Raw genomic sequence first — 27,669 nt, forward strand, 5'->3', positions numbered from 1 at the left:
TTATAATGCATATAGCTATCTCAATTGGTTATACATACTTACCTTTCATTTGTCCGACTATGATTGTACGTATAATCCGCAATAGGTTCACGTTCGTTATTGTGTACTGTTGCTATTGTAGAATGTGAAGGAGGACTTGTTCTATGAATAAAGCATGTACAATAAACTCGATTGAATAGTTGTAATTTTTTCATGTTGGGCCCTTTATATATTTATACATAATATATAGCTTACTTAACGGAATTGGTTTTGCTCATTGGTGAAGGCCGTATGGTGACACATATATATATTGCTTACATCTATGTCATTTAGTCTGTGGTGAATAGTTGTCTAATTAGCACTCATACCATAACTTCTATTTCTTATATCGATAATAACATAAACGGTACCAATTTTTTCAGCACCAGATGCGCATTTCGATAATAAATGTCTCTTTAGTGATGCTTGTGGCCAAAATATTTGAAAATCCAAAGCTTATCAAAAATGACGATAACATTTGTTCAGATTTCACCGACACACTGTTATCTGATTTTCTATGCATTTACTCTGCATTTTTAGAGCTCTATTCAGAGAATAATAAAACCTATTCGTTTTGTTCTCAAAACTAGATAGACATTTTTATTTCCAGAATGTACCTTCAAATTTAAAACAGTATCTTATGTTTTCTTTACTCCTCCATGCCTTATTCGTTGCATTGCTATTAAGTCTTATTATCTGTTCTTAATATAATTTGCCATTGACTGAAAGCCACTTCCTAATGTATTTCTTTATTCATGGTGGACTATGAGGGTCTGGATGGGGGTCATTCATTTCTTTACATTTTTAAGCCATTTTTCTCTTTTCCTTATTTTTTTGCCCATTATTAGCATTTCTTTATATTGAAGCACCCAATTATTTTCTATTCTTTCTTTTTTTTCTTCTCTATTCTTTCTTTTTTTGTGTCTAGTTTTGTCTATTCTTGATATTTTGTCCATTATTCTGTATGTTTTGCCAATAATTCTCTATTCTGTCAACCCCATCCAGACAAACCCTTGACTATCCTAGCTTATACTTGTTTACTCTTACCTCGGTCTTTTGAAACCTCCAGCGTCCTCATCTCTCCCATATTCATCCTCATCAGGACACTGGAAACACTGGCAGAGGGAAGAAAGATATATAAAAAGAAAGATCAAGTAGATGAATAAAAAAATAGTCGGAAGATAACAAGGGGGCATTTATAACTCATAAGTCAAAGAGAAACTGACAACGCCATGGCAAAAAAAAAAAAGACGAACGACAAACAAGTCCCCTAAATTCTGCACAGAAAACAAACGAACCACACCAAAATACAGGAGTGATCGGAAAGATAACTAGAATTCTTCTCGTCATGTTCCTCATGGTAAGTATAAATTCGGTGATAAGTCTCATTAAAGGACTGCCATTTATACGACAATAGTTATTGGCTATTATGTTTCTATTTTTTATTATCACATAATTTATTCTTGGCTGATCGCTAATACCAGTTTAGTTCTTTATCTTCGGTGTACTATCCTGGCTAAGAGGGTTTTTTTAAACTTCCAAACAGAGATTTGGAGTATGCACGTCAGAAAGGCACAAGAAGGACGGAAAAGTAGAGTTTGTTTTATAGTTTCACAATATTATATACATATATCTCTATATTAATTTTATATAACATACTTATAAAACTATTAGAAACAAACCGCAAATTGGCGGCATATGAATTGAATAATGAATCATATTTATTTTTAAAACTCACATGAATTAAATGATTATAAGTACATGCATAATTCACTATTGTTGAAAGAAGTAAGTTTACTATTTTTGTCAAGTTCATTTTCTTTATTCCGTTTAGTCATTGAAACAATTTTGCTTCTCTTGTAGGACTTATTTCATTTTCATGAGTTGTATACAACGGATCGGTATTTTGTACAGTCTTTTAGTTCAATTACCCATATATTTAAATTTTAGTTCAATTACCCATATATTTAAATTTTAGTTCAATTACCCATATATTTAAATTTTAGTTCAATTACCCATATATTTAAATTTCTGCATAGAGTGTTAGAAACTTAAAATGAGTTCAGGGTAATGTTCAACATGTAAGAAGACTGATTGGTGGGGTTTTTATAATTTCTTTATTTAATATTTCTTTGATCTTAATTAAATGGGCATTAGCTACGATTTAAACAAACATTTAAAATTCGATTCCTTTTGTTTCAAGTACTAGTAAAAGGGGAATTTTGAAATAATATTTCGATATAAGCAGTCAGTTTGGCCAAAATTTATTAAACTAAGATTAAAAACATCGCTGATGTAAAGTAAGGCAATAGTTTGAGCCTGCAAGTCAATAATTTGACCTCATTGAATCCGTATTCATATGACCTTCAATTTAATCCCTTAGCTATAGATTGGTTACGCAGGTACTAGCTAGGCGTGTCCAGCTATTAAAAGGATAATAATGTCAACATTGAAAGTGAAATCTATTTATATGTATGTTTATATCAGGTTTTATGACCGTCGGCAGTTTTCGGAAGGCATATCGATGGTTAATTGCATGTAGATGGCGTCTAAACTGAAATACAAACAAAATACTGATATATATTATCGAGTCCATGCATTGTTAATTGTTTATTTTAAACTTTTTTGTAATTTGTATATACGTTTTAGTATGCTATAAATCAAATATGAGAATTTGAGTCAAATTGGTGAAAACGAATTTGATAGCTAATGCACTTTCAAGAGCTATAAAATTAAATAAAATATGGACGAGAGGCAAATAAGAAGACATACAATGAATCAGCTTTCATGGCATTCTCGAAATCTTCCATCCTCATTTAAAAAAAATTGTGATAAAACAATGCGAGGCATGCATAGATATACTGACGTTGCGCACGATGTTGGTACTACTTAAGCGTTTCACGACGTTCCTCAAAATAAGGCGATTTCGACGATTTCAAAGAAAGTTTCAGGCGTTCAAGCATATTATTGATGATGTCAATTTACTGTTGTGAATTTGGTAACCGATTTCGGTTTGTCTGAAAAAATGCATAAATTTACAAATAAAACTCAAAGTGGTCGTATAGATATTTTTTTAATGAAATTCATTTACAGGAGTTGTCAGTCTTTCCAGGCCATAATTGATAATTTTCCTTTCGGCAGCAGTTCGCATTAATGAATCCGATACAATAATGTCCAAATTTACACAGATTTATTTTTAATATAAATTAGATTTTGAATTCATATTCTCCTATTTTTTGCATATTTATTCCTTTTATTGCATTTCTTCCCGTTTTCGTTTCCTTTCTATATTTTATCATTTCCCGATGCTTTCTTTGTCGCAAAATATTTAGGAAGTTAAACATTCGGGACTCATGTTTTAAATTTTCTCATTCCCGTATTTTTGTGGCATATCCTTTGTTTGTTATAATTGCCAGCAATGGGTTTTCTCTATTTTATTTTATTAACAAAAAAAATATACATGTTACTTTTGACGATTTAAAACTTGCAGATAGACAATGTTCCTTATATAAAACAAATATGCTATAAAAAAAACCCCGAAGATCCCGATATTTTTTTTATATCGATCTCATTTGGTCAACATTTGAATTTAAACTTAAACTATTCCTTTCTCATACATTGGTTGTATTGTAATTTATACGTGTATTTTTATTTTCATTCGAATTAAACTGGAAACAAATAATTACGATATAAAATTAAAAACCAGAGCATGACATCAATTACGTTTTGCGAACGTTGGGACAAAACGGCTATACTTTTTGAAACGATCTAAAAACCTTGTTGCCTAACGTAAAAATATTAAACACTATATTGTTTAAGAAGAAAAACAGAAAAACCTTTACCGCCAAGTTTTATTTTTTATGATCTAACTATGCTTATTTGATAGACAGCTGGTTAAAACCTCAATTTTAAAGAAAATACAGCGTTTTTTTCGTTGGGACAAGATAGCTATACTTTTTGAAGTCATTGCAATAGAAACTATACGCATGGTTTCCGGCAAAAAAATATCATGAACCAGGAGAAAAGTAAAAAAAACTTTCAAATATAATAAATATTTTTTCTCTCAGCTTTTTCAATTTCACGGTATAAATGCGCAAACCCGAAATATACTTACTTTGCATACGGTTGGACATTTTTCAGACCGTTTACAAAAATAACATTTTCCGGATTACGGTTTCAGTGATAATGATTTTGCTTTAACACGCGAATAATTATAACAATAGCAATATTATTGTGAAGTTTTACAATGGTCAGAGAAAAAATACCGTAGGAGAGAAACGGAACTTTGATCTTTTGCACACAAAATGAAACGTTGGACATTACGTTTTTGCGTAAAAATGGGATAATTAAGTGTTATAATTCCTGGTATTTTGAATTTCGGTTCCTTTTTTACTTTAATTTCAAGTCTAATGGAATGAATTCAATCAGAAATCACTATATTTTTATCGAACTGACCAGTCTACGTATTTATTTTTATGCTAATCTATAGCAAAATGGAATTGGTACCAACATCGTGCGCAACGTCAGTATCGCACTATACTATCAGGAGCCAACTTTAAGGAGAAGTGTGCAAGCTCTGTAACAAGTTTGAAGATCCCAATGTCCCCAATGAAGGCGAAATTTGTTGTTCCTTAATTCTCACTATTTCAGTCAAAGTGCCAATTCTTACATATTAGTTTTGAAAAATTCGGCGATTTTTTCTTGAATGTAGGTTAAACATTTTGGCTTCTTATGATAGAAATTTTCAATTTTCAGATCGTTACTACTAATATGGAGGTTTTTTTCCAAGTTTGCCGAGAAAATCCGAAGTTAATCGACATTTACTTTTGTAATCACGTGATCACTTATACACAATGGATGCTTACAGAAGATAGTATCTTTTACCTGTTTAACTTGTTCCATTTGTTCACGTAAACTGCTGTACTCATCTCTATAATCATTGACAGGACTTCTTTTCCCTGACCCCTCTTTCTTTAATTTCTTTTCAAGTTTCTTTGCACATGCCTTCAGCGAATTGATTCTCGATTGAGCTTCTGCCCCTGTCACAACAACTCGAACTTCAGTGGAAACACTACTGAAAAGCAGCAAATATTTGGTATAAGCAGCAAGTACTCGGTATAAGCAGAAACTATTTTGTATTATAACGAAATATGATATGCAACACCACTTTGATTGGATGATGTCTGGTCTGTCATCAATTCCATGGGGTATGCGCATAATTTTTTGCATGGCGATAGCGTATGTTTTGCAAAACGGAACATAATCACGGAACAGGTTTGGTGATAATTTATGCAATTGTCGAACATTCATTGAAAGGTTCGACTGGAAAATAAAAAACAACGTTAGCTAAAAACTGCTTTCCTGGATCGAGTATGGCCGTTATTCACTGACATAAATGTTGAGCTTCGATAGCAAGCAATCTATATAGGAACTTTACATTAGTCTCTTGTTCGAACGCATTTGTTTAACATGCATTATAGGCTTATAAAATCTTGCTACTATAAAAAATCAGAAGTCAGAAATAAAAGAACAGCGTTCCAATGTCCCTCGTGGTTGCACAAATGTATAGTCAAAAAAAATTTGTCTTTTTTCATTTTGAACTTTTTCATAAATATCATACATTTCATATAATTTCCAAGTGGCAAAATTCATGTAAATATAATTGTTCGGCACTCTTCCAAAAAAAAAAATTATTGGCATAAAATTTTGATATAAATTTCATAAAACTTGGAAAAGACATGTAGGTGTGAGATTGCTTACATACATTTCCATTTTCAATTTTATAAATAACATTTCAAAGGGACATAACTCTTATGAAAATAATTGATCAGCAATGCCGGACTTTCGAACTTTTTTGAGACGATGCCAATATAAATATAGGATATAAGAAACTGTGCTAAAAGTGTGTAATAACAGAATAAAATCGGTTATTGACAAATAGACTATTTATCATAAAAAGAAATCACGAAGTTTTACTGTATAAAAGTGATAGCCCCAGGGGCCTCGTGGTAGATTACTTGCTTCGATTTCAAAAGGTTGTGGCCCTGGGTCAACTCAGACATCATCATGGAAAAGTGGCTCTGTACTTATTTCTATTTCACCGACTAGCGTCCAGTAAACCGTTGGGGACACATAACCATTTTTATTACAAAGCTTATACTATTTGTAATGCGCTGTTTGTATATTTAATGAAATGTAAAAACATAATACATATGAATAAAAGGGTGTGTAAGAGGGTCTGGACGGGAAATACATAACAGAGGATAATGGGAAAAAATTGCAGAATAAAGGCCGTATTAAATAAAGAATAGAGAATAGGGAAAAAATAAAGAATAGAGGACAATGGGGAGTTAAAATGTAAGGAATATAGAATAATGGGCGAAATAAATGAAGAATAGAGAAAAAAAGGTTAAAGAATAAAGAAATTGAAGCTCCGATATCCAGGCCTTCGTGTTATAACGTCAATAAGACAAAAATAACCAAAATATATATCTACAGGATCACACTCCGACGTCAACAAAAGACAGGGCCTGTATGCATAAAGCTACAAGTTTAAGTTAAGATATCCAATCGTAATACTAATTCATTGTAGGACATGAAGAAAAATCCGTCCGTTCGGAACAAATCTTAAGGTGTTTATGCACTATGTCAAGCTCAAAATCTTCTGGAGTCTTTAAAATTTATATCATCACCGAGTTATCTTAATAAGTTGATATTCAGTTTGAGTAATGTATTAATAATAATAATTGCTGTAATTTATCATTTATATCAGACTTTTAGTTTTAGATTTTTCAGAGTCAATATTTTTTTTATTGTCATGATTGTAGACTGGTTTTAAAACGAACAAATTATATTGCTGCACATGCAAAAAATGCTAAGTTGAAGGTGATATATCGGTGTTTTAACCAATTTTTATTGATATCAAAAGGTTTTAGTTTAAAAAAAGATTATATATAATCTTAAAATTTGATAAAAAAAATTGAGAATGGAAATAGGGAGTATGTCAAAGAGACAACAACCCGACCAATGAGCAGACAACAGCCGAAGGCCACCAATGGGTCTTCAATGCAGCGAGAAAATCCCGCACCCGGAGGTGGTCCTCAGCTGGCCCTAAATAAAATTGTGTGCTAGTTCAGTGAAAATGGACGTCACACTAAAATCCAAAACATATAAATGAACTAAAATTAAAAAACATACAAGACTAACAAAGGACAGAGGCTCCTGACTTGGGACAGGCGCAAAGATCCGGCGGGGTTAAACATGTTTTGTGAGATCTCAACCCTCCCCCTATACCTCTAGTCAATGAAGAAAAACGAAACACATAGCAATACGCACAGTAAAACTCAGTTTAAAAGAAGTCCGAGTCCGATGTCAGAATAGGTAACAAAAGAAACTAAGCAAAATGACAATGATACATAAATGAACAAAGGACTACTAGCAGTTACTGACATGCCAGTTCCAAACCTCAATTAAACTGATTGAAAGATTATGTCTTCATCATATGAAAATCAAGTACAATCCCTCCCATTAGGGGTTTAGTATCATACCATCATACAATATATGAGAAGAACATAACCCGTATAATGCCAACAACTGGTTTTAGAATAAATGTGTTTATTTCCGATGCAAAGACCCTATGAGTGAATCAATATATACCAAAATATGCAATCCTTAATGACTTGACAACAGTATCGTAACTATATTCTTTCCGAATAAGTCTGTTTAAAGGTTTGGTTAGCTTTTGAGGTGAATGCCGACATTTTTGTGCTTTGTAAAGAATATTAACATAAAATATTGGATGTGAAATACCTGAACGTATAAGATGTCTGCATGTTGATTTATATTTACGAATGATATCCTTGCACCGATGATAAAATTTAGTAAATGTTTTGACTAGTTTGTGATATCGAAAACCCTGGTGTAATAATTTTTCAGTAATACAGAGATTTCTTTCGTTGAAATCAAATACGTTGTTACATACACGAGCGAATCGAACAAGTTGAGATATATAAACACCATAAGATGGCGACAAGGGAACGTCACCATCTAAAAATGGATAATTAACAATTATTATAGGAAATGAAAAATCATCTCTTTTATCATAAATTTTGGTATTAAGTTTCCAGTGTTCATTGTTAGTAATAGCTTTATTTAAAGTCAGTTCGGCAGGATAAATATCTTTAGTATACATACTGAAGTCGTCATTTTTGAGAGCCAATATATCATCTAAATATCTAAAAGTGTTATTAAATTTTTGAATCAGATGTTGTTTCGATGGGTCTTTACAGATTTTAGTCATAAATTGTAACTCATAACAATACAGAAACAGGTCCGCAATAAGTGGCGCACAGTTAGTCCCCATGGGAATTCCGATAACCTGACGATATACGGAATCTCCATAGCGAACAAAAATGTTATCTAGTAAAAATTCAAGGGCAGTTATAGTATCTTACAGATTACACACTTTACGCACATACATGTATATAAATTTGTGCTTTCCGCTAGCTCTTCATTTTCAATAAAAATGTAGGTCCCTTCTAAGGTAAATAGCTAGTACAAATGATCTCTCTAATATTGCAGGAACAATTACGGAATTGACAAAAAACCTACAGGGTAGAACAACAATTAAAGAAAACTTATGAATGAAACTCGTATAAAGTTCAAATTGATAATAACATTAATTTGAAATAATGACACATTATAATTTCAATAATTGAATATCAAACATGTCAAATACAGATCTTTTTATGTCTTATAATCCCTTTCGTCTGGTATTGAGAACACAGTTATCGTCCTTTGGATTTCTTTATCTATATAGGCCACATTCCCAGTTTATTTATTCATTATTGATGCATTAAATAAGAAAATTGGGTATATATGTGAAGGGCATTTGACCCATTAATGTTGTGGCATCAATGATTTTCTGTCCTCTCAGTCATGGTATATTGGATTTAAAACCTTTGAATAGCGGTTTACATGTATGTCAATTTAAAGGGAAAGACTTATGATAAAAAGTCAATGATATTTGGTATGCAGTTGTATGAGCATTAGGATATCTCATTTCTACGGAGATTAGTTGGTCCTGTACTCTCATACAGTCATGGTATATTGAATTTGAAGCTTTTGGATAGCGGATACATACATCTCTGTGTCATAAGTTTATTATTGAAAGGTCCATATATGATCCTTTTCATTTTTGTATAATTTAATGCTTTTTCAGTAATTAACAACAATGCTACAGGTTCACAAAACCGAAAGTAAACAAAATGCATTTGTCAATAATTTCAACTACTATAAGTGCATATACAAACCCTGCGGTCTCTGGTCTGTAATTATTATCATCTTTATGCTTATTTTTCTTTCTTCTTCTGAAAGAATTCCAGAACTTCTCCATTATAAATAAGGAAGTAAATTAGACGATGTCGTACACTTTAAGAAAATCAATGTTTCGTCTGAAAGGGTTATTTTTAAATTTATTATCAGGTGAACGTAGCTGATTGTAATAACGATTATCAATGGCCAACGAATGTTTGCTTTTGTGTTGTATACAAAAGAGAATGTCACAAATTTAAAGTATATTTCAGTATATTAAAATTCTAATTTAATACTTAAAATGTGTTTTTTTTCTTGAAAGAATTCAATTGCAGGTGTGTACAGAAAAAGGGGGTCAAGGTAGTATATGAATAAAAAATTAACACAATGCATGGATTGAATGGACGGATATTCACGGAAATAGTAGCAAAGAGTTAAGTCGGAAATCATGCATTTGTGATTTTTATGTTCGTCTTTTTTTAATCGTTCTTCGTGATTTGGTCCGTGGTTGAGAGTTGTATTATTGGTAATCATACCACGTCTTCTTATTTTTGTATTGACGTGGCTCTCTATACATTTATTCATCACAAAATTTTTTATCATTTTCATGCATAGACTTTTGACATATTATACTCTAAACGTTGCCTAGTTCCCCCCCCCCCCCCCCCCCCCCCTTTTCAAAATTCTGGATTCTCATCTTCTTGACATTTATTCCAGGTGATAAAAATACACCATATCGATTGTAGTAAGAAAATGTAATATTACTTATAGCAATCACTTTGAATCCTCGTCAACTTATTCCTTTATTAAAGTTTGAATTGATTGTGGGTTGGGTACCTCTGTTGAAAATACTGAAACCGGGAAAGCGAATAGCTATTATAAATGGTATCCTTGATGACTTTTTAGGGGACGACCATTTGATATTCTGGGGGGGGGGGGGGGGGGGGCAGGAGGATTTTGAAAATAAATAACTCAGCCTTGATAATAACAAAAATGAATGGTTTGTTCTGTGGTAGTTTGAACATAAATAACCTGACCTACAATGTATTGAAAATAAATAACTCGGCAGGTCTTTTAAGCCATTTTATAAATGCTATTCAAAAGTATGAAATGGCACCAGATTCCTACAAAATTCGTCTTTTTTCATATTTTTTTCGGAAAATTCTTTCCAAATCTTTTATAATGCAATGTATAAATATTAATGTACTTGAAATATCTGAAAATGGGTTTCATTTAAGTAGAGGTATATTAACTCAGGAACATTTACCTCACTTTCATAAGTCATAGGGCTGTAACTAAATTGAGGCAAATGCCTCAGGTAGGAAATTTCAAAAACAAAAGCTTGTCTTCATATCAAATTGTTTTTACTTCGAATGCCTTGCAAGAAGCAAGTTCTGTTCACCCTCTGGCATACAGCCCCTGTTTTTCGTGATCCATGTTTCACATTTAATTTTAGTTTTCAGTGTTATTTGTCTATAATGTTTGCCGTTTTGTGTTTTATCGGTTCCAGGGTTTGTCTGTTGTTCATTGATTGCCCTTCTTTATTCTCTTAGTGTTGCATTCCATTTGTAATTTAGTAATTTTTTTAAACTTGAGTTTAATTTTATTTAAGGACTTTTTATCTAATTTTACAAACTACATGAATTTCAAATTGTATCTCAGTTAGGAAAAAGATCAAGTTGTAATTGAAATGTGTTATAAAAACTTACCTGACATAGTTATATCAATGATAATCAACCCCTCTTAACTTAATTTGAGAACAAAAACACATAATTGACAGGTATATAAAAAAGATTTTATGCAAGCCAAAACATTAAAAAAAAAAACAAAAAAAAGCAGCCACATACTTAAGTTTCTGAATTACACTTGTTGCTTTATCCTACATATTGGTCTTTTGATGTTGTCCCTAAAAACAAAAAATCTTACACTGAATCTATATATTTTGCTTTGAGACCAACATATTGTCTTCTTGTGGCCTTCAGCGGCTCCCAAAACCTTCGCCAATTTTTTTGGCCTCGCTCCGCTCGGCAAATATGTTTGGCATTACTTTAAAAAGAGGCTTAGTTACAGCCCCACTTTAAATGGTACATAATGATTTGACTATACACTTATTATCTATTTAGGAATAAAACAAAAATTTAAAATTGTGTGTTTTCAAATATTATAAATATAATTGTGAAAATAAATAATCAGTCCCTTGTTTTAATGAAAATGAAAAACCATGCTTCATCAGTGTAGAAAATAGATAATCTCTTCTTCTAGTTCACAAAAATAAATAACTGATCCAAAACAAATCCTCCTGGCCCCCACCAGAATATCAAATGGTCGTCCCCTTAGTGTTCGGAGGTCTTTATTAAAAAGAGATTATACAGTTCCATCTTGTCTATACATTCTCCAATGATACTACACTGACTAATAAATAATGTGTACAATACAGATCTATTCTTGACTGAAGGTTTTATTTTTTTAAAGGTTAAGATGTTGCTTTGGAATAAAGTTTTTTCTACATTTAATGCATAATTTTGCATCCTTTAAGGGTCATTATCAAAAAAACATGCAAATATATGTTATTTGGTCTTTTTAAGTCACAGACATGAAAATATATCAAAATAACACTTGTACAATGTATATGTTAGATATGAATGTTTTGTGATACACTATATACAGTTTACAGTATGAAATGTTATAAAAACATCCTTGTTAATGTTTTCTGAAACCCTTGGATATAGCCAGAATGAACTGTTATGTCTGGCTATAATACCTTTCAGACCTTTTATTCAAATCATTTGTTAATAGGATTTATCACTATTTATTTCATTTTGATACATACAAACCTTTTTTAATGATTTGGGAGGTGTATGTTGGTTTTATTATAAAAATTAGTGAAAAAATCTTAAAAGTAAGTAAAAGCTATATCGTAAATGAAAATAGTGTCCATGGTGTACCCATATAAAAATCATTTTCCGAAAGATTTCCTAAATTTTGATTAAGAAAAGATATTGATTGTAGAATCATGCACCAGGGACAACATATAAAATAGGGGAATGGAGTACTTGTTTTGCAACTTAATCTAAAAATACACCTGTAAATCATTGGTGTTACTGTCAATGGTGAGACCACTTTAATAAAGTTACACCACTGAATATATCATGACGATCAGCATTTTTTTGTGTTTCTTTCATGTTTAACAAGCGTAACATCATATTGTTTATGAAATATAATTCTTATTTAACAATGTTTTAGCAATATAATGTATTACCTATACAAAGATTTCACAAACTGGTGTATGCTGGTAACACCAATGACATAACTTAGTGACACTATTGACATTTTTAGTTAGTGATATGTTATGTTATATAATTTGGGATTTTTTAGCTTAAGAATTATTTTTTTTCTTTTTCTTTTGCTTAGTGTTCTTTTTTTGTGTTCAGTAGTACTTAATAAAAATAAAATTTGAAATGTGTTGTCAATGGTGATACTTTTGTGTCATTGTAGTTACTGAAGGGTCAGTGGTGTTACTATATAAAAATGCATTAAATTTCATTTTTATATTAACAAACGAAAGTGTTTTTAGGCCGTATACGAAGGATTAGGCATTATCTAATCATTCAGTCTTACACATTTTACATATATTCAGTTTAAGTGTATTTTCTAATGTTAACAACGACCATAATTAGGACAGCCATGTTTTTTACAACAATTTATTCTGACATTTATGTTTAAATAGAATGCAAACCTATAAAAATAATGTCAATAAGTAGTAATTTAAATCTTAACAACGAATTGGATCAGTTGTTTGGTATTTAACAATATTGTTAATAACTAAATGCATGTTTTTATATTAGTAACACCATTGACATGATTCTATCAAAATTGAAGATGACCTAAAATTGTTCAAATTGAAGGAACACTGCATTTTTTTCCCATTGCATATTTCTGAATATAGTTGCTACCATATTATAAAATAGGAGGACATATTTAAATTTTTAAAACAATGGCATCATTTTTCCAAATTTTCCCTCATCGAAATATGCATGTTTTTTTTTTATAATGACCCTTATATCGGAGCTTATTGGACCACCTCCATACCTACCTAATACAATCTCTATGGGCTGGACAAAAGCGACACTGCATGTTCGAGTTGGTTAAAACATTTTGCGTACACTTTAGTTTGGGAAAGCTATGCATTTGACAAAGTAATAAGAGTAGGCAATATGTGTTTTTTTTTTAGAATAAACGCGAAATAGCAACAAATCCGTTACACATAGACTAAACTAAGTGTTTGTATATAAATTTTTCAAACAGTTTTTATTTTTTGTTTTTAACAGCAGATCTGAAAAGTCTGAAACTATAATTGTTAAGTTTAAGTTTAAGTACTGGTCATATGTTTTGCTTGAAGTAAATCTAGAACTGTCAAGTAGCTTTTCAGATAATTTAATATGTTGTTATTTCTTTCAAAAAAAAAGTAACTGGAAATAGCATCCTCTCTGAGGGTATAACCAGCCCACAAGTCAGTACTTCAGTGTTGCATGAACTATCATTGATATAGTCATAATCTTAAATCAACCGGATCCATAAATTTTCATAAAAGGGGGATGGGCACAGACTACCATAAGAGGGGGTCCGCTTCAGTGATTCCCTAAGTAATCAACCAAATATTTTCAACAAAAAAGGGGGGGCTTTGACCGTTTACAAAACTTTTTTTCTCTAAATTCTAAGGATTTTCTACCACAGGAATAGATTATCTTGGCCGTTGTTTGACCTATATTGGTTTACTTTTACAAAGTGTGACTTTGATGGAGAGTTGTCTCATTGGCACTCATACCACATATTCTTGTATGATCTTATATCTGTCTAAGTCGTATTTGGCAAAACCTCAGTTTTGGAATTTTTAGGTCAACAATGTTCTTCAACTTAATTCGTACTGTATGTGGCCTTTTTAACTTTTTGATTCGAGCGTCACTTTGTAGACGAAACACGCGTCTGGCGTACACAATTTTAATCCTGGTATCTTCTATGATGTTTTTATTTATTGACTGCAAGCAATAAGTCAGAAAATTAACTGAAAGACTAACATAACAATTGCTTTATTTTCATGACCGTTTCATGTGTTAGTCCAGTAATCATTTACACTGTTTAAATTTTCCCTCTCGAACAAACTTATGTACTCCAGTTGTCTCGAACCTGTTACAAGAACGATAACTCGTGTTGTTAAGCAATGTCAAAAATTAGCACTCAATATTTCTCTATTTTCATTGAGACACAACATACTGTAGTTACGCATTAGTTAAACAAAAGGAACATCGCATTGGAATTGGGAGACTTAGATGCATATAGAAGCTTAAAGGTTTGCACGTATTTAACTTTAATATGATTTTAGATTATGTTGCATTGAATGAGGAAGTAGAATATACATACAACATGTACATTAATGTACGAACTCGTCTTGTGTTTATATTTATCTATTTTCATTATTTAGATTTGCAGCGTTTAAATCCTTTTACTAAGTAAATAAGTTTGAATTGAACAATTTAATTAAAGACTGTATCTTTAATGAATAAAACGAACAAAATATAACACAAACTGACGAATTTACTATTTAGTTTACAAAAAATTGAACATTCTTCCAAGAATTGATCGGTGTTAATGAGTGAAATAGGTCATGATTTGAAAGTTCTAAAAAAAAATACCCACAAGATTCCAGAGGAACAACAATTTAATTTTCTGTGGAGGGGTGACAATATAAACTTATTGATCATGTGATTAAAAAAAATATTTAAGGATATCATTTTAACATCTACATATTTTGTAGGTATTGAAGATCTTTGAATACATGACTTAAATGTGTACTATTTATTAGTAATAATAACATTGATTCTGTTTTGATTACATCGAATACTTCAGGTTGATGGAACGCCCTCCTTACGCTGAAGAGGCTTTACAACAACAATTATTATATCATGAACATAAAACGAACTTGCGGTATAGGCTTTGTTCATTGTTGTAGGCCGTACGATGACCTATAGTTGTTAATTTCTGTGTCATTTTGTTTCTTGTGGAGAATTGTCTCCTTGGCAATCATACCACATCTTCTTATTTTTATATTGACCTGTTGCACGTTAAAAAAAAATGTCCAAATCAAAATGCCGTTTTGATATAGAGGTTGTTTTTATCCCATTCGATCTTTTGCTACTTTTATGAACCTACCTATTGCACGTATTGGATAAATGTTAATATAAGACGAAGAAGATGTAGTAGAATTGCCAAGAATAAATATGTTCTTGGCCGGCCTGAATATTCTCGAAATGTTTTCCACTGGACTTTGAACAAACAACATTAAATATTTGCCACTGGACGTCAAACAAATAACAATACACCAAATTAATAAATCCTGCATGCATATAAGGCAAATTTATTTACTTTCAAGCTCAATGTGTACTAGGTCATGTAGGTATTCAGATGCGGATCCAAGATGTTGAAGTGGGCCTGTGGGCCTAGGTAAAAAGTCTGGATAAATCATAAATGACGCTCCATAAAGGGGAGGGGCTACCGAACCCTCTTAATCCGCGTCTGGTATTAGTTTATAGACAATGATATTTCGGATGTTAATACACACAATTACATTAGGATTGAATGTGACCGCTGTTGTTCCAAGAGTAGCCAGCAAGTATAGATTTTAATTGAGGTGATATATTCTGAAAATAAGTATCTTTGGCATTCTCTTTCATTCTTGTGTGAAGGTTTGAATGGGGTTTACCGAATGCAGAATAATAGGCGAAAAGTCTAGAATAAAGGGCCCAAAAAATAAAGAATAGAAAGAATAATAAAAAAAAAAACATAGACATGACAGAACAGAGAATATGGGGTGCTCAAATATAAGGAACAGAGAAAAATGGGCAAAATGGCAAAATGCTTACATGTATAAAGAGAAGAAAGAGAAGACAAATTACCATTACCTTCTCTTTTTTTTTTTTACATTTTTCATGTAGGAACCTGTTGCAGGTTGATTTGAGGTATGCTTTGGTCTTTTTGAGGGCCGCACGGTGACCTACCTTTGCTAACATCTATCATGTCTATGCCATTTGGTCTCTAGTGGAATCGTGTAGTTGTCTCATTGGCAATCATGCATACCACATCTTATTGTATACTGACTTACATAATGTGCAATCTGAATTTTGTATAATTCTTTGTCTCCTTTTTTATATATATATATCTATATATATAAGAAAATGTGGTATAAGTGCCAATGAGACAACTCTCCATCTAAGCCACAATTTGTAAAAGTAAACCATAATAGGTCAAAGTACGGACTTCAACACGGAGCCTTGGCTCACACCGAACAGCAAGCCATAAGGGGCCCCCAAAATAACTGGTGTAAAACCATTCAAACAATATAAAACCATACAACTTGGATCGCAGAGTTTGTATATGGTAATCTTTCAAATACAATGTAAAGTCACTATAATCAAGATTTCGGTCTATTTTATGCTACACTATTAAATCAAATTATAATTCTATTCCATGATGTCAAGTCAGTCACGTGATGAATTCATTTTTTTTTATTATGCATTACCTACTTTTTTTTAGACAAGAACAGATAGTTGAAAACTCCTTGAATACATAACCAGGCATGGCCTACTGTCAAGAATATGACCCAAAAGACTCGAACAACGATAGTGACTTTTCCGTCAGTTATAAATCAGACAAGATTTTGGTGGCAGCCATTGACTTTGGAACTACGTTTTCCGGGTACGCTTTTTCTTTCAAGTCCTGGTTTGAAACCGATCCCAATAAGATAGTTACCAACTCGACATGGGTAGCTGGACAGAAAAATTTAATATCATTAAAAACACCAACATGCATCCTGTTACAACCTAATAAATCATTTCACTCTTTCGGATACGAAGCTGAGGAGAAGTATGCGGAGCTAGCTTTGGAGGAAGAACACGAAGACTGGTACTTCTTCAAGAGATTTAAAATGTCCCTGTTTAATAATACTGTGAGTTGTTATTTTTTACTTAAAACATAAAATATTGTAGAGAATCTTTTAATTCAATATAACAACCAGATGAAAGGTATTTTTTTTTTTTATTGTTTTTTAAGTATTTTTTTATACGGTGGGTATCTTTCTTTTAAAGACGTAAACAAAACTAAAGATGGAAGTGGAATTAGATAAATAATATTTAATGACAAATTCAAGTGATTGCAAATGTTCATGCGTTGATTCTTTGGTGACGGCATAATATTCAGTGAATAGTATTACAAATATAATCTGGACACTTTCGTGTAATTGAGATCATTATTTCATATAATAGCTACTTCGTTCTACACTGAGGCAAATTTTATATACGAAGTCTTCGGTCCGACCATTCTAAGGATCGAACCCGCCGTGACTTACCTCGCTCGGATCCCTTCGGTGTGAGGTAGCAATACACGGGAGTGTTGTTTCACATTTTGGCGCCGATGGATTTTTCAAATATAAAAGTTATAGTGCAATACAATTCATTTTTAAACAGCTGATGAATAATTAAGCATTCAAAGTGGGTTTATACATCATGTACATGTTATAAGAGCAAAGAGCATTAAGATGGTATTAAGATGTTTTTAGGGGCTACTTTTTGTTTGTCAGTCCGCATTTTCATATGTAGATTGGCCATAGGTCCAGGAATTATTGTAATATTTACCAAGGATTTGTATAGTATTTCTATACAAATCCTTGTATTTAAAAACGCTTGATTTTTTACAAGATTTTGTTTACTCATTTTTACAAAAAAATTGAGACGAAAGGCATATGATGTTTACTTGATTTCTTTATAGATACAATCATGTAAATAATTTCAGAAAAAGTAGCACTTCAAGGGATTAAGATTCTTCTACTTTTGGCCAAATTTTGGGGAAATATGTGACGTTTTTGCACCCCATTTTCACAGGCACTTGTCTCAGAAATAAACTTCCTATATACCTTAATATAACGTTATATTAAGGTATATAGGAAATTTTTTTTCTGAGACAAGTGCCTGTGCCCAGTTTGCAATATTTTATAGCAAATAAATGCAAAATGTTGCCATATGGATACAACAAAAAGATTGCATCGTTATCTTCATTAGGAACGCTGAAACCCAAACATTTTAAAGCCATGTAGTGATTCGTTAATACACAGAAACGTTAGGAGCTGTATGATCAAAAAGGTCAACTAACGCCACTCTGCAGGGACGAAAAAAGGGGGGCAATCAATAGCCTTAGGTCGGGAAAAGACAGACCCTTACATTTACCTTAAAACTGTTTAAGGTCAACAAATTCTAGATAACTCTACATATGTCGAAGTTTCAAACTATTCCGTAATTTTGATTTGCTCAGGCATTCCAAAAGTTAAACTTTCTGTGTAAAATACAGCATATATTACTGCATGTCTTGTGCTATCCTTGACAATATTAAAACAATGAATAGAAAAACAAACAAAAGACTTCATTTAACTCGCAATTTCGTGCTTTCAGCATAAAAATGTAATGAAATGGATTGAATGCTTCTTTTTGTAATTTCAAAGGGTTGTAAAAGCGTTGAACATGCGCACATTTTTAGTATTGACCGCCGCGCTTCATACAAAATGTGCTTCGGTCAACGCTTTTACACCCTAATAAAATTACAAAAAAAAGAAGCATTCAATTCTTAATTATAATTAATTTTGCAGACTTTGTCAAGACACACTGAGATACCAGATGATTCAGGGAGGAAGAAGATGCCAGCCCAAATAATCTTTAGTCACGGGATACGTTTTTTAAAGGACCACCTTGTTAAACATCTTGAGTCCAGTCACACGGGTCTTAGTGAAAGTGATATTCATTGGGTTCTCACTGTACCAGCGATCTGGAATGATAGTGCCAAACAATTCATGCGAGAAGCGGCTTCACAGGTAAATATATAGTTCATGAGGCTTCAAAAGCCAGATCAGTGGCATCTTATGTACATGTAATTAGAACAAGAGGTAGACAAAATCAACGGTACATGTAAATAGTTCATGAGGTATGGTGTATGTGGTGTCATAGGAACATGCTACAGTCATGTAAAAAAGTTCACGAGTTAGGCAACATCGTAGGTACATGTAAAGTTCTCGAGTTAGGCAACATCGTAGGTACATGTAAAGTTCTCGAGGTAGGCGGCATCATAGGTGCCTGTGAAAAGTTCACGAGGTAGGCGGCATCATAGGTGCCTGTGAAAAGTTCACGAGGTAGTCGGTATCATAGATACATTTAAATAGTTCTCGAGGTAGGCGGCATCATAGGTGCCTGTGAAAAGTTCACGAGGTAGGCGGCATAATAGGTATATGTTAATAGTTCATGTGGTAGGCGGCTTCATAGATACATTTAAATAGTTCACGAGGTAGGTGGCATCACAGGTACATGTGAATAATTCACGAGGTAGGCGGCATAATAGGTATATGTAAATAGTTCATGTGGTAGGCGGCATCATAGATACATTTAAATAGTTCACGAGGTAGGCGGCATCACAGGTACATGTGAATAATTCACGAGGTAGGCGGCATAATAGGTATATGTAAATAGTTCATGTGGTAGGCGGCATCATAGATACATTTAAATAGTTCACGAGGTAGGCGGCATCACAGGTACATGTGAATAATTCACGAGGTAGGCGGCATAATAGGTATATGTAAATAGTTCATGTGGTAGGCAGCTTCATATGAACATGTAAATTAATCATGAGGCAGGTGCATTATATATTCATGTACATATTTCACGAGACAGTGACATCATAGGTACATGTAAATAGAGAATGAGTTAGGCGGCATCAAATGATCATGTAAATGGTTCATGAAGTTGGCGGCATCAGAAGTACATGTGAATAATTCATGAGGTAAGCGGCATCATAGGTTAAAAGCTCATGAGATAGCCGAGTAAAAAAAAATGAACAGATATATCTTCAAAGAGAAACCATTTTTTTATCTGAAGCATTTGAACTGTTTTACATTTTGTTACACATGACATTGTGTGTTGACAGGTAAAATGTGTTTCTATTGCTGCTAATCCACATAACCGAAAACAATCATTATAAGGCTTAGCGTTTTTTAACTGAACAAAAAGACAACTTATTCATCGACGATTTGACACGATACTTATTCGATAAAGTTCAATTGAAGGTTACCAACTTTTCAAGGACCATACCCTTCTGAAGAATACACTTTACCCCAAGGATTGACATGTTTTAAGAAGTATAATAACATACTTCAGACCTCCCTCGTTTGGCGGTGAAGACCGTTGTTAAAACTGGATGTCCCTCTGGCGTTCCTGGATGTATAGATACGCAGTCATGCCCGATTGGAATGCTCTCTTAAGTTACGACAACTCTTTGCGGCTTTCATAAGTGTTCTGTTGCATCGCAAAATTTGTGTCTCTATCCAACAACATTTTTCAGTGGCAGTTTAGGCCCTTCATCCCAGTTGATATTCTTTATCAAATTGAATTATTGCATTAATGTTTTATTTTTTCTCGATCTGAATATGATAAAATATCTGACATAGACTTATGTTGAGCTCTTCTGTTGAAGCCCGCTTATTTCTACTTTGTGCCCATCAAATATGTATTTTGTCTTCTAAATTTTTGACACTTTTTGATTGCGAGTCCTACAATATCTATGAAATTTGTTAATGAAACTAGAGGAAGCACGCTTAACGGTGTTTCATGTTTTTATATTTTTTGTTTTCAATGGAGCCATATATTCCTCAGTAAGCACATTAAATGTACAAATGTCTTGAATAAAAACACTTTTAAATTTGTTTTAGAATTAAAGTGGGTAGGGGTAAAACACTAATTTTCAAACTAAACACGACTATAAACACAATCATAAACATATGTGTTTCGACAAAAAAGAGAAGAAAAAAAAAGCACACAAGATGTGTTTAGAATTGTGTTTAGGGTCTAAACACCATTTTTACAATATACATGACTGCACCATTTACGGTTGTATTCTTTTGAAATGCTGTTCTTTATTTTTCGAAATATTAAAGGCTGGAATAAAAGACACCCATTTGATGATTTCCTTGGAACCAGAGGCCGCAGCCATGTATTGTAGAATACTTCCGGTTGAAAAGTTCATTTCCGGTGGTGGTGGTAATTTGGGAGTATTCAGACCTGGTTCAAAATATATGGTTGCTGATCTAGGCGGTAAGTTAGATTCAAGGAACAGTGAAATAAAATGGAGAAAGTGTTATAGTATCTTAACTTTCAGCTTCCCAATTGTGAACTTTCCATTTCTATGTAGCAACATTCCAGCAGCGCCTGCATACGGAGTGTATATCTCCCAGTTGATACGATATACCAGGCTGAGGGCTTGTATTTCCTATCATGATTTCCTTGATAGAGGGTTGCTGCTCACAAGGAAGCTATTAAACCAAGAGTTCCAAGTGGTAAAGTTGAAGTCATCCGTTCGTAAGTTTTACGGACGCCATCACGAGTTGGTTGACCGTTATGGAATATCCGTTTCACAGATGATAACGGATATGTTCCTAATGTCGTAACTACAATCCCGTACCCTTTTCCCGAATGTGACCTACTGTATTAGACTTATTACCGGGTTTGTAATAACATGAGCAACACGACGGGTGCCACATGTGGAGCAGGATCTGCTTACCCTCCCGGAGCACCTGAGATCACCCCCAGATTTTGGTGGGGTTCGTGTTGCTCAGTCTTTTGTTTTCTATGTTGTGTTTTGTGTACTTTTGTTTGACTATTGGTCCTTTTGTTTTTTAGCCATGGCGTTGTCTGTTTATTTTCGACATATGAGTTTGAATGTCCCTCTGGTATCTTTCGCCCCTTTTTTAACGCATTTTTAATATACATATTTAATGTATGACTTTAATCGTTTGACAAGTAAAATAACTCAACAATTTTTGTAAACCAGAAATGTGAAAAATTATTGAGAAGAAAAATTATCCTAAGATGTTACTGCGAATATCAAGATTCATTAAGAACTACCGTATTTACGTTTAAACATAATTTATACATTCAAAGCTGTTTTGATAAGCCACTCTAAATAAAAAAGTAAATATGCCGTAATCATTGTTTTGTTGAAAATGATAGCATTCAGTGCTTCTAAAAACTGGCGTTGCTGACTATCCGGTATGGGGTTTGTTCATAGTTGAAGGCCGTACTAAACAAAGACCTGTTTTTAAGAATAAATTAAACAAACTATATATCGAAGATCTGCAATCAACACGATATTCTCCAAATAAGAAAACATATTTAGATATGACACTGACATTTTAGTATTCCAATTGTTTATTATGTATTTTGGTCTCTAAATTTTTAGTGATTACGTTATTATTAGATACGCCAATACTGACCCTCATTAACAAAATATTTTATAGGTGGCACTGTGGATATTACTGTACAGGAAGTTCTGGAAAAAAACACCCTAAAGGAACTTCATAAGGCAAGTGGAGGGGCATGGGGAGGAACGAAAGTAGATGAAAATTTTATGCAGATGATCGTTAAAATTGTCGGCGAACCGGTCATCAAAAAGTTCAAGTGCGATAGCAAATCTGATGAACTTGATCTACTTCGAGAATTCGAGATAAAGAAACGTTCTATCCGTCCCGATACTTCTGGTAAAACTGCATTCCGAATGCCCATATCTTTAACGGAAGCTTTCGAAGAGATAAATAATGTAGATTTGAGACAAAGCATTAAGCAGACGCCATATGCCAAACACATGAACTGGGTCGGGGACAAGTTAAAAGTGGATAATGGGATGATCAAGGAACTTTTTTCTAAAGTTTCCGATAGTATCGTCCAACATTTAAAAGATATTCTAAACAATCCTGTTAGTCAAGGTGTCGACACAATCTTGATGGTAGGGGGTTTCTCAGAATGTGCAATGATACAGGAAGCACTCAAGACAAACTTTTCTCATATGAAAATTATCATTCCGGAAGATGCTGGTTTGGCAGTAGTGAAAGGAGCAGTATTGTTTGGACACAATCCCGCTACAATTGTGTCCCGGAAGGCGAAGTATACATACGGAGTCAAAACAACGCGAGACTTCATCGAGGGTGACCCACGAGACAAGAAATTTCAAGTCAACGGACGTGACAAATGTCGTGACGTCTTTGATAAACACGTGGTAGTAGGTCAAACGGTCAAGGTTGGGGAATCTTTAAATCCCCAGTCATATTTTCCTCTGAACAGCGACGTTAAAGAAGTAGTGATTCCCGTGTACATGTCTACTGACGATGATCCCAGCTATACCACTGAACCAACATGTAACTACTTAGGAAAGATCGAAGTACCTCTCCAAGGTTCATCTGTGAAAGACAAAGAAATAATAGTCCAGATGACCTTTGGAGGGACCGAAATCACAGTAGAAGCCGAAGAAAAGAAAACAAGAAAAAAGTTAAAAGCCAAGTTTGATTTTCTTGATCACTGAAGAATGTTGTTTTTTATTTCTCGTTTTTGTACCCTGTTTTTTAGTTTTTGGTTCTGGTTATTAACCAACTCACATATTTAACATTTAAGATTTCAAGTTTTCGTGACTACATCTGATTATTAATGTTTTAATATAGTACACCTACAAATTAAAAACAGGATTTAACGATGAAACCTTTTAAAAAGATATTTTCTAACTATAGTTTGTTTCAAACTAACACTTGTCCAGTTCCTTTGTAGATTTTGAGCGCAAGTATGGAAGATAGGATTGATTGATTGCTGTATATTAGTTTGTTTAAAGTTAAACTGGTTCCCTGTCATTTATCTGTTTGGCTCTGACAGATATAAGTTGACAACAAAAGTATCTGAGATACCTGTATGTTGCAAGGGAGAGGACCAGCCCATATATTAGTTTGATTAAAGTGACAATAATTGCAGTGAATTGTTACGTTTAAAAGGAAGATTCTGTTACAGAGTTTTTCGTTATTGACCCCAGGGCTCTCACTCGTCTAAACTCGATCAATTCCGTTCCTCCTTCAAACGGATAGGAGAGTAGCGGATTTACCCGATGATTGCCCATTGGGAGGCTCTGTGTGTTTATGGTGTCCCTTTAGCTTATATATGCAAGTGTCTTAGACGTTAAAAAGAGACGTGTAGTTTTCGATAAAAACAAGTGCTTTTCTGTGACATCCAAACCTCTTAGTGCATCAGAAACAAAAGTACAATAAATTTAAGAAATTATTATTATAGCATTTGGTCAATTTTTTTTTATAAAATACTCCGTTCTAGGCAGCCGTGTTAGAATACGTTTTTTGTTTGTTTTAATTGTTTTGTATTTTAAATGACATATTACTTTCCGAGTTTTTAGAATGTTTTTAATATATTTCATTTATAGTAAGAGAAAATAAAAATAGAAAAAAAATAGAATAAATAAAAGACGGATACGCGAAATTAATCTGTGATACGTAGTTATTTTACTTATGTGTTCCCTTTATCATGTTTATTGTATGTATATATAACTTTTATAAATATGAATTGAATTTAGATTACATGTATATACTTTTAGTCTTTTAGATTTGATAGGATTAATATATCTTACATAATAAATGTAAAAACAACTTTTTGTATATGGCTAAACAAATGCATGTCCTTAATATACGTGAATGAGACAGGAATCCAACAACACAAAAAGACACAAGGCATAAACATGCAAATGTAAACATACACTTATCACCAATAGACAGTCGTGTATAATTGTCAAGCTCTTAATCGGCCAGAGACTAAACTAGTAATGAATTGATTTAATTACACTCATCATAGATACACTATACAAGGATTAAAATTTAGTAAGCCAGACACTCGTTTCGTCTACAAAAGACTTATCAGTGACACTCCAATAAAACTAGAGACTCTAAAGAGCCTGTGTCGCTCACCTAGGTCTATATGCATAATCAACAATGGACTCTCCAACATTGTAGACAAGAATAGAATCCATGACAAAAATTTCTGTTTTGTTGATCTTGTATTGCTGATCATTTTGTCTGTTTAGTTTCTCTCTATCTTCTATAGTGTTTTCTCAAAAGGGCAATAACTCCAATAAGGAGTCATCGGGAAATTTTCTCCATATTGTCTGAAATGTAGATCTTGTCTTGCTGATCATTTATGGTTATTTAAGTTTCTATCTATCTATTATATTTTTAAGATATAAGGCAAAAACGCAAAAAATTGGTAAATATTGTCTTCAAAGGGCAATAACTCTAATTAGAAGTCGACTGACGTTTTCAACCATGCAAATTGAAGATTTATATGTAGAGCTTGTCTTCCTGATCATTTTTGCCACTTAAAGTTTCTCTCTATCTATAATGGTTTTCAAGATAAAAGCCAAAATGATAAAAATTGGTAAAAAAAATAACTCCTATAAGACGTCGCCTGATAGTTTTGACATCAATGAACAATTGATAAAGCTCAATATTCTGAACATTTTTGCTGTTGTCAGATTTTCTCTATTAACGATTTTCAAAATAATAGAAAAAACTTGCATTTAACCCCAATGTTCAATAATTTTTAGTCATGTCGGCCATCTTGGTTGGGGAGCGGGGTTATCGGACACATTTTTAAAACTAGATACCCCAATGATGATTGTGGCCAAGTTTGGTTAAATTTGGTCAAGTAAAAGGAGAAGATTTTTGTAAAAGTTAACGGACGACGACGGACGACGGACGACAAGTGATGAGAAAAGCTCACTTGGCCTTTTGGGCCAGGTGAGCTAAAAGTTTGAAAAACCCAAATGATGTGCGAAGTAATGGATGTCTAACGACTTTAACTACTCATTAGGGTCTCGCACGTTCGGTACAGTAACTAATAAATTGACCATAAAAACTTGTTATGAATTGGGAAACATTGTAAACTGTTGAGCTCAGAAAAAATGACACCTACGTGTATCCAACTTGCATGTGCAACGTACATACTTACCCATCAATAGAAATATATACCAAATTAAAATGCAATTTTCATGTTTTGTAAATAAATTAATTAAGAAAGTGAACACTAAGGCGTTTATTTATTAAAAATAATACACTATTATACCATAATGGGGTTGATGGCATACATGAAAATTAACAAAATAACACATTACATAATACATCACAAAAATAATTTAAAAAAAAACATGAATTTATATCTGTTCATATCATGCAGTTGTTGAATCCACTCTCCTCAGTGACCATGACTTTTTAATTAATGGAGCAGCATACTGCAAAACTGACGGACATGAAAGACATACAACTAATTTATCCAAGTTATCCATATCACTGTATGTACATTTAAATAAGAAATGATCTTCATCTGTTTTATCTAAACTGACGGACATGAAAGACATGCAACCAATATCCAAGTTATCCATCTTATCTATACTTAAATAGATATTTTTAATTTTTTTTAAGAAGAGTACTTGTAATTGTAATTATTTGACGGGACCGTATGTAGGTAAATGGTACCATTTGTCAGCATGGCATGTAAAATATATATACTATACAGACTACAGGAAAACTAGATTATAATAGTTGTATTTTGGAATCGTCAGACATCAAAAGCTTACTTAGATTTTTTCGATGGGGATATGGTCTTTCAAATATGTGTTTTGGCGTTAATTAGGAAGGAGATAGTTAGGGAACATTTGATTTACGGGGATTGTTGAGGGGTATGGTAGGAGGATATTGTAAATGAATATCCTGGCCCGGTAAGGGCTGAAATGAAGAACCTTGCACAAGACAGGATAAAAATGAATAATCTTCATAACAAAATGCAGGAATAAATTGTGTACAAATGTGAAAATAAATTTTCACCCTTTCCCAGAATATGAAATGGTCGTCCCCTTACTAAAAAATGGACTTAATTTTCTGTAGATTGTATTCATTTAATCATATACGAATAAATGTTGACTTAAGATACGTATTGTTGAAATTATTGATTGGTATTAGAAAACTGAAAACAAAGACTCATATAGGTTTTGCTCATTGTTGAAGTCCGTACGACGACCTATAGTTGCTAACAGCTACGTCATTTGGTCTCTGGTAGATAGTTGTCTCATTTGCAATCATACCACATTTCCTTATTTTATGTCATTTATCATCATTTTGTTCAATTTACCAGGTGGTTTAAGAAAAGATGTTTCTTTAAAAGTAAAAGTACGACGACGGACAATTTACACACATTGAAGGCAAATTCAAATTTGCATTTATGGTCAGGCGTGTTTAAGGGTAAATTGATAGAATACTAAGATAAACTTTGACCTGTACATGTTTATTTTGCATTTACATTTGAACAATACTTCCCCATAATAGAGATAGCATGATTGATCATTTTATCTTATTGACTTAATGTCACGACCTACTTCTAAATATGC

At 32.9% G+C, this 27,669-nt stretch overlaps 2 protein-coding genes and 1 long non-coding RNA gene across 5 annotated transcripts in view; 2 read left to right on the forward strand and 1 right to left on the reverse strand.

Annotated features, from left to right (window-relative positions):
• The window catches only part of LOC127714045 (uncharacterized), a 45,849-nt gene extending 36,387 nt beyond the window's left edge, over nt 1-9,462 (reverse strand). The window contains exons 1-4 of the mRNA XM_052219993.1: nt 9,330-9,462; nt 4,903-5,092; nt 1,066-1,133; nt 43-141 (exon numbers count right to left, since the gene is read on the reverse strand). Coding sequence (XP_052075953.1) covers nt 43-141; nt 1,066-1,133; nt 4,903-5,092; nt 9,330-9,412 — 440 coding nt within the window. The 5' untranslated portion in view covers nt 9,413-9,462. The remainder of the gene's footprint in view (nt 1-42; nt 142-1,065; nt 1,134-4,902; nt 5,093-9,329) is intronic.
• A 5,069-nt stretch (nt 9,463-14,531) lies between these two features.
• Nucleotides 14,532-24,883, forward strand: LOC127715313 (heat shock 70 kDa protein 12B-like). Its single transcript, XM_052221354.1, has 5 exons — nt 14,532-14,677; nt 16,918-17,329; nt 19,019-19,240; nt 21,350-21,506; nt 22,709-24,883. Exons 2-5 carry the CDS (start codon nt 16,961-16,963, stop codon nt 23,764-23,766), a joined length of 1,806 nt encoding a protein of 601 aa, XP_052077314.1. The 5' UTR covers nt 14,532-14,677; nt 16,918-16,960; the 3' UTR covers nt 23,767-24,883.
• Nucleotides 19,256-20,854, forward strand: LOC127715322 (uncharacterized). Of its 3 annotated transcripts, XR_007988293.1 has the most exons (5): nt 19,256-19,533; nt 19,572-19,609; nt 19,686-19,711; nt 19,788-19,837; nt 19,914-20,854. It is a non-coding gene; the product is annotated as an uncharacterized LOC127715322 (long non-coding RNA). The 3 variants fall into 3 exon arrangements; XR_007988291.1 differs by having other exon boundaries at nt 19,256-19,609; XR_007988292.1 differs by lacking the exon at nt 19,572-19,609.
• Nucleotides 24,884-27,669: the final 2,786 nt, after the last annotated feature.

This window comes from Mytilus californianus, unplaced genomic scaffold (assembly GCF_021869535.1).
Source record: "Mytilus californianus isolate M0D057914Y unplaced genomic scaffold, xbMytCali1.0.p SCAF_9, whole genome shotgun sequence".
Lineage (NCBI taxonomy): Eukaryota > Metazoa > Mollusca > Bivalvia > Mytilida > Mytilidae > Mytilus > Mytilus californianus.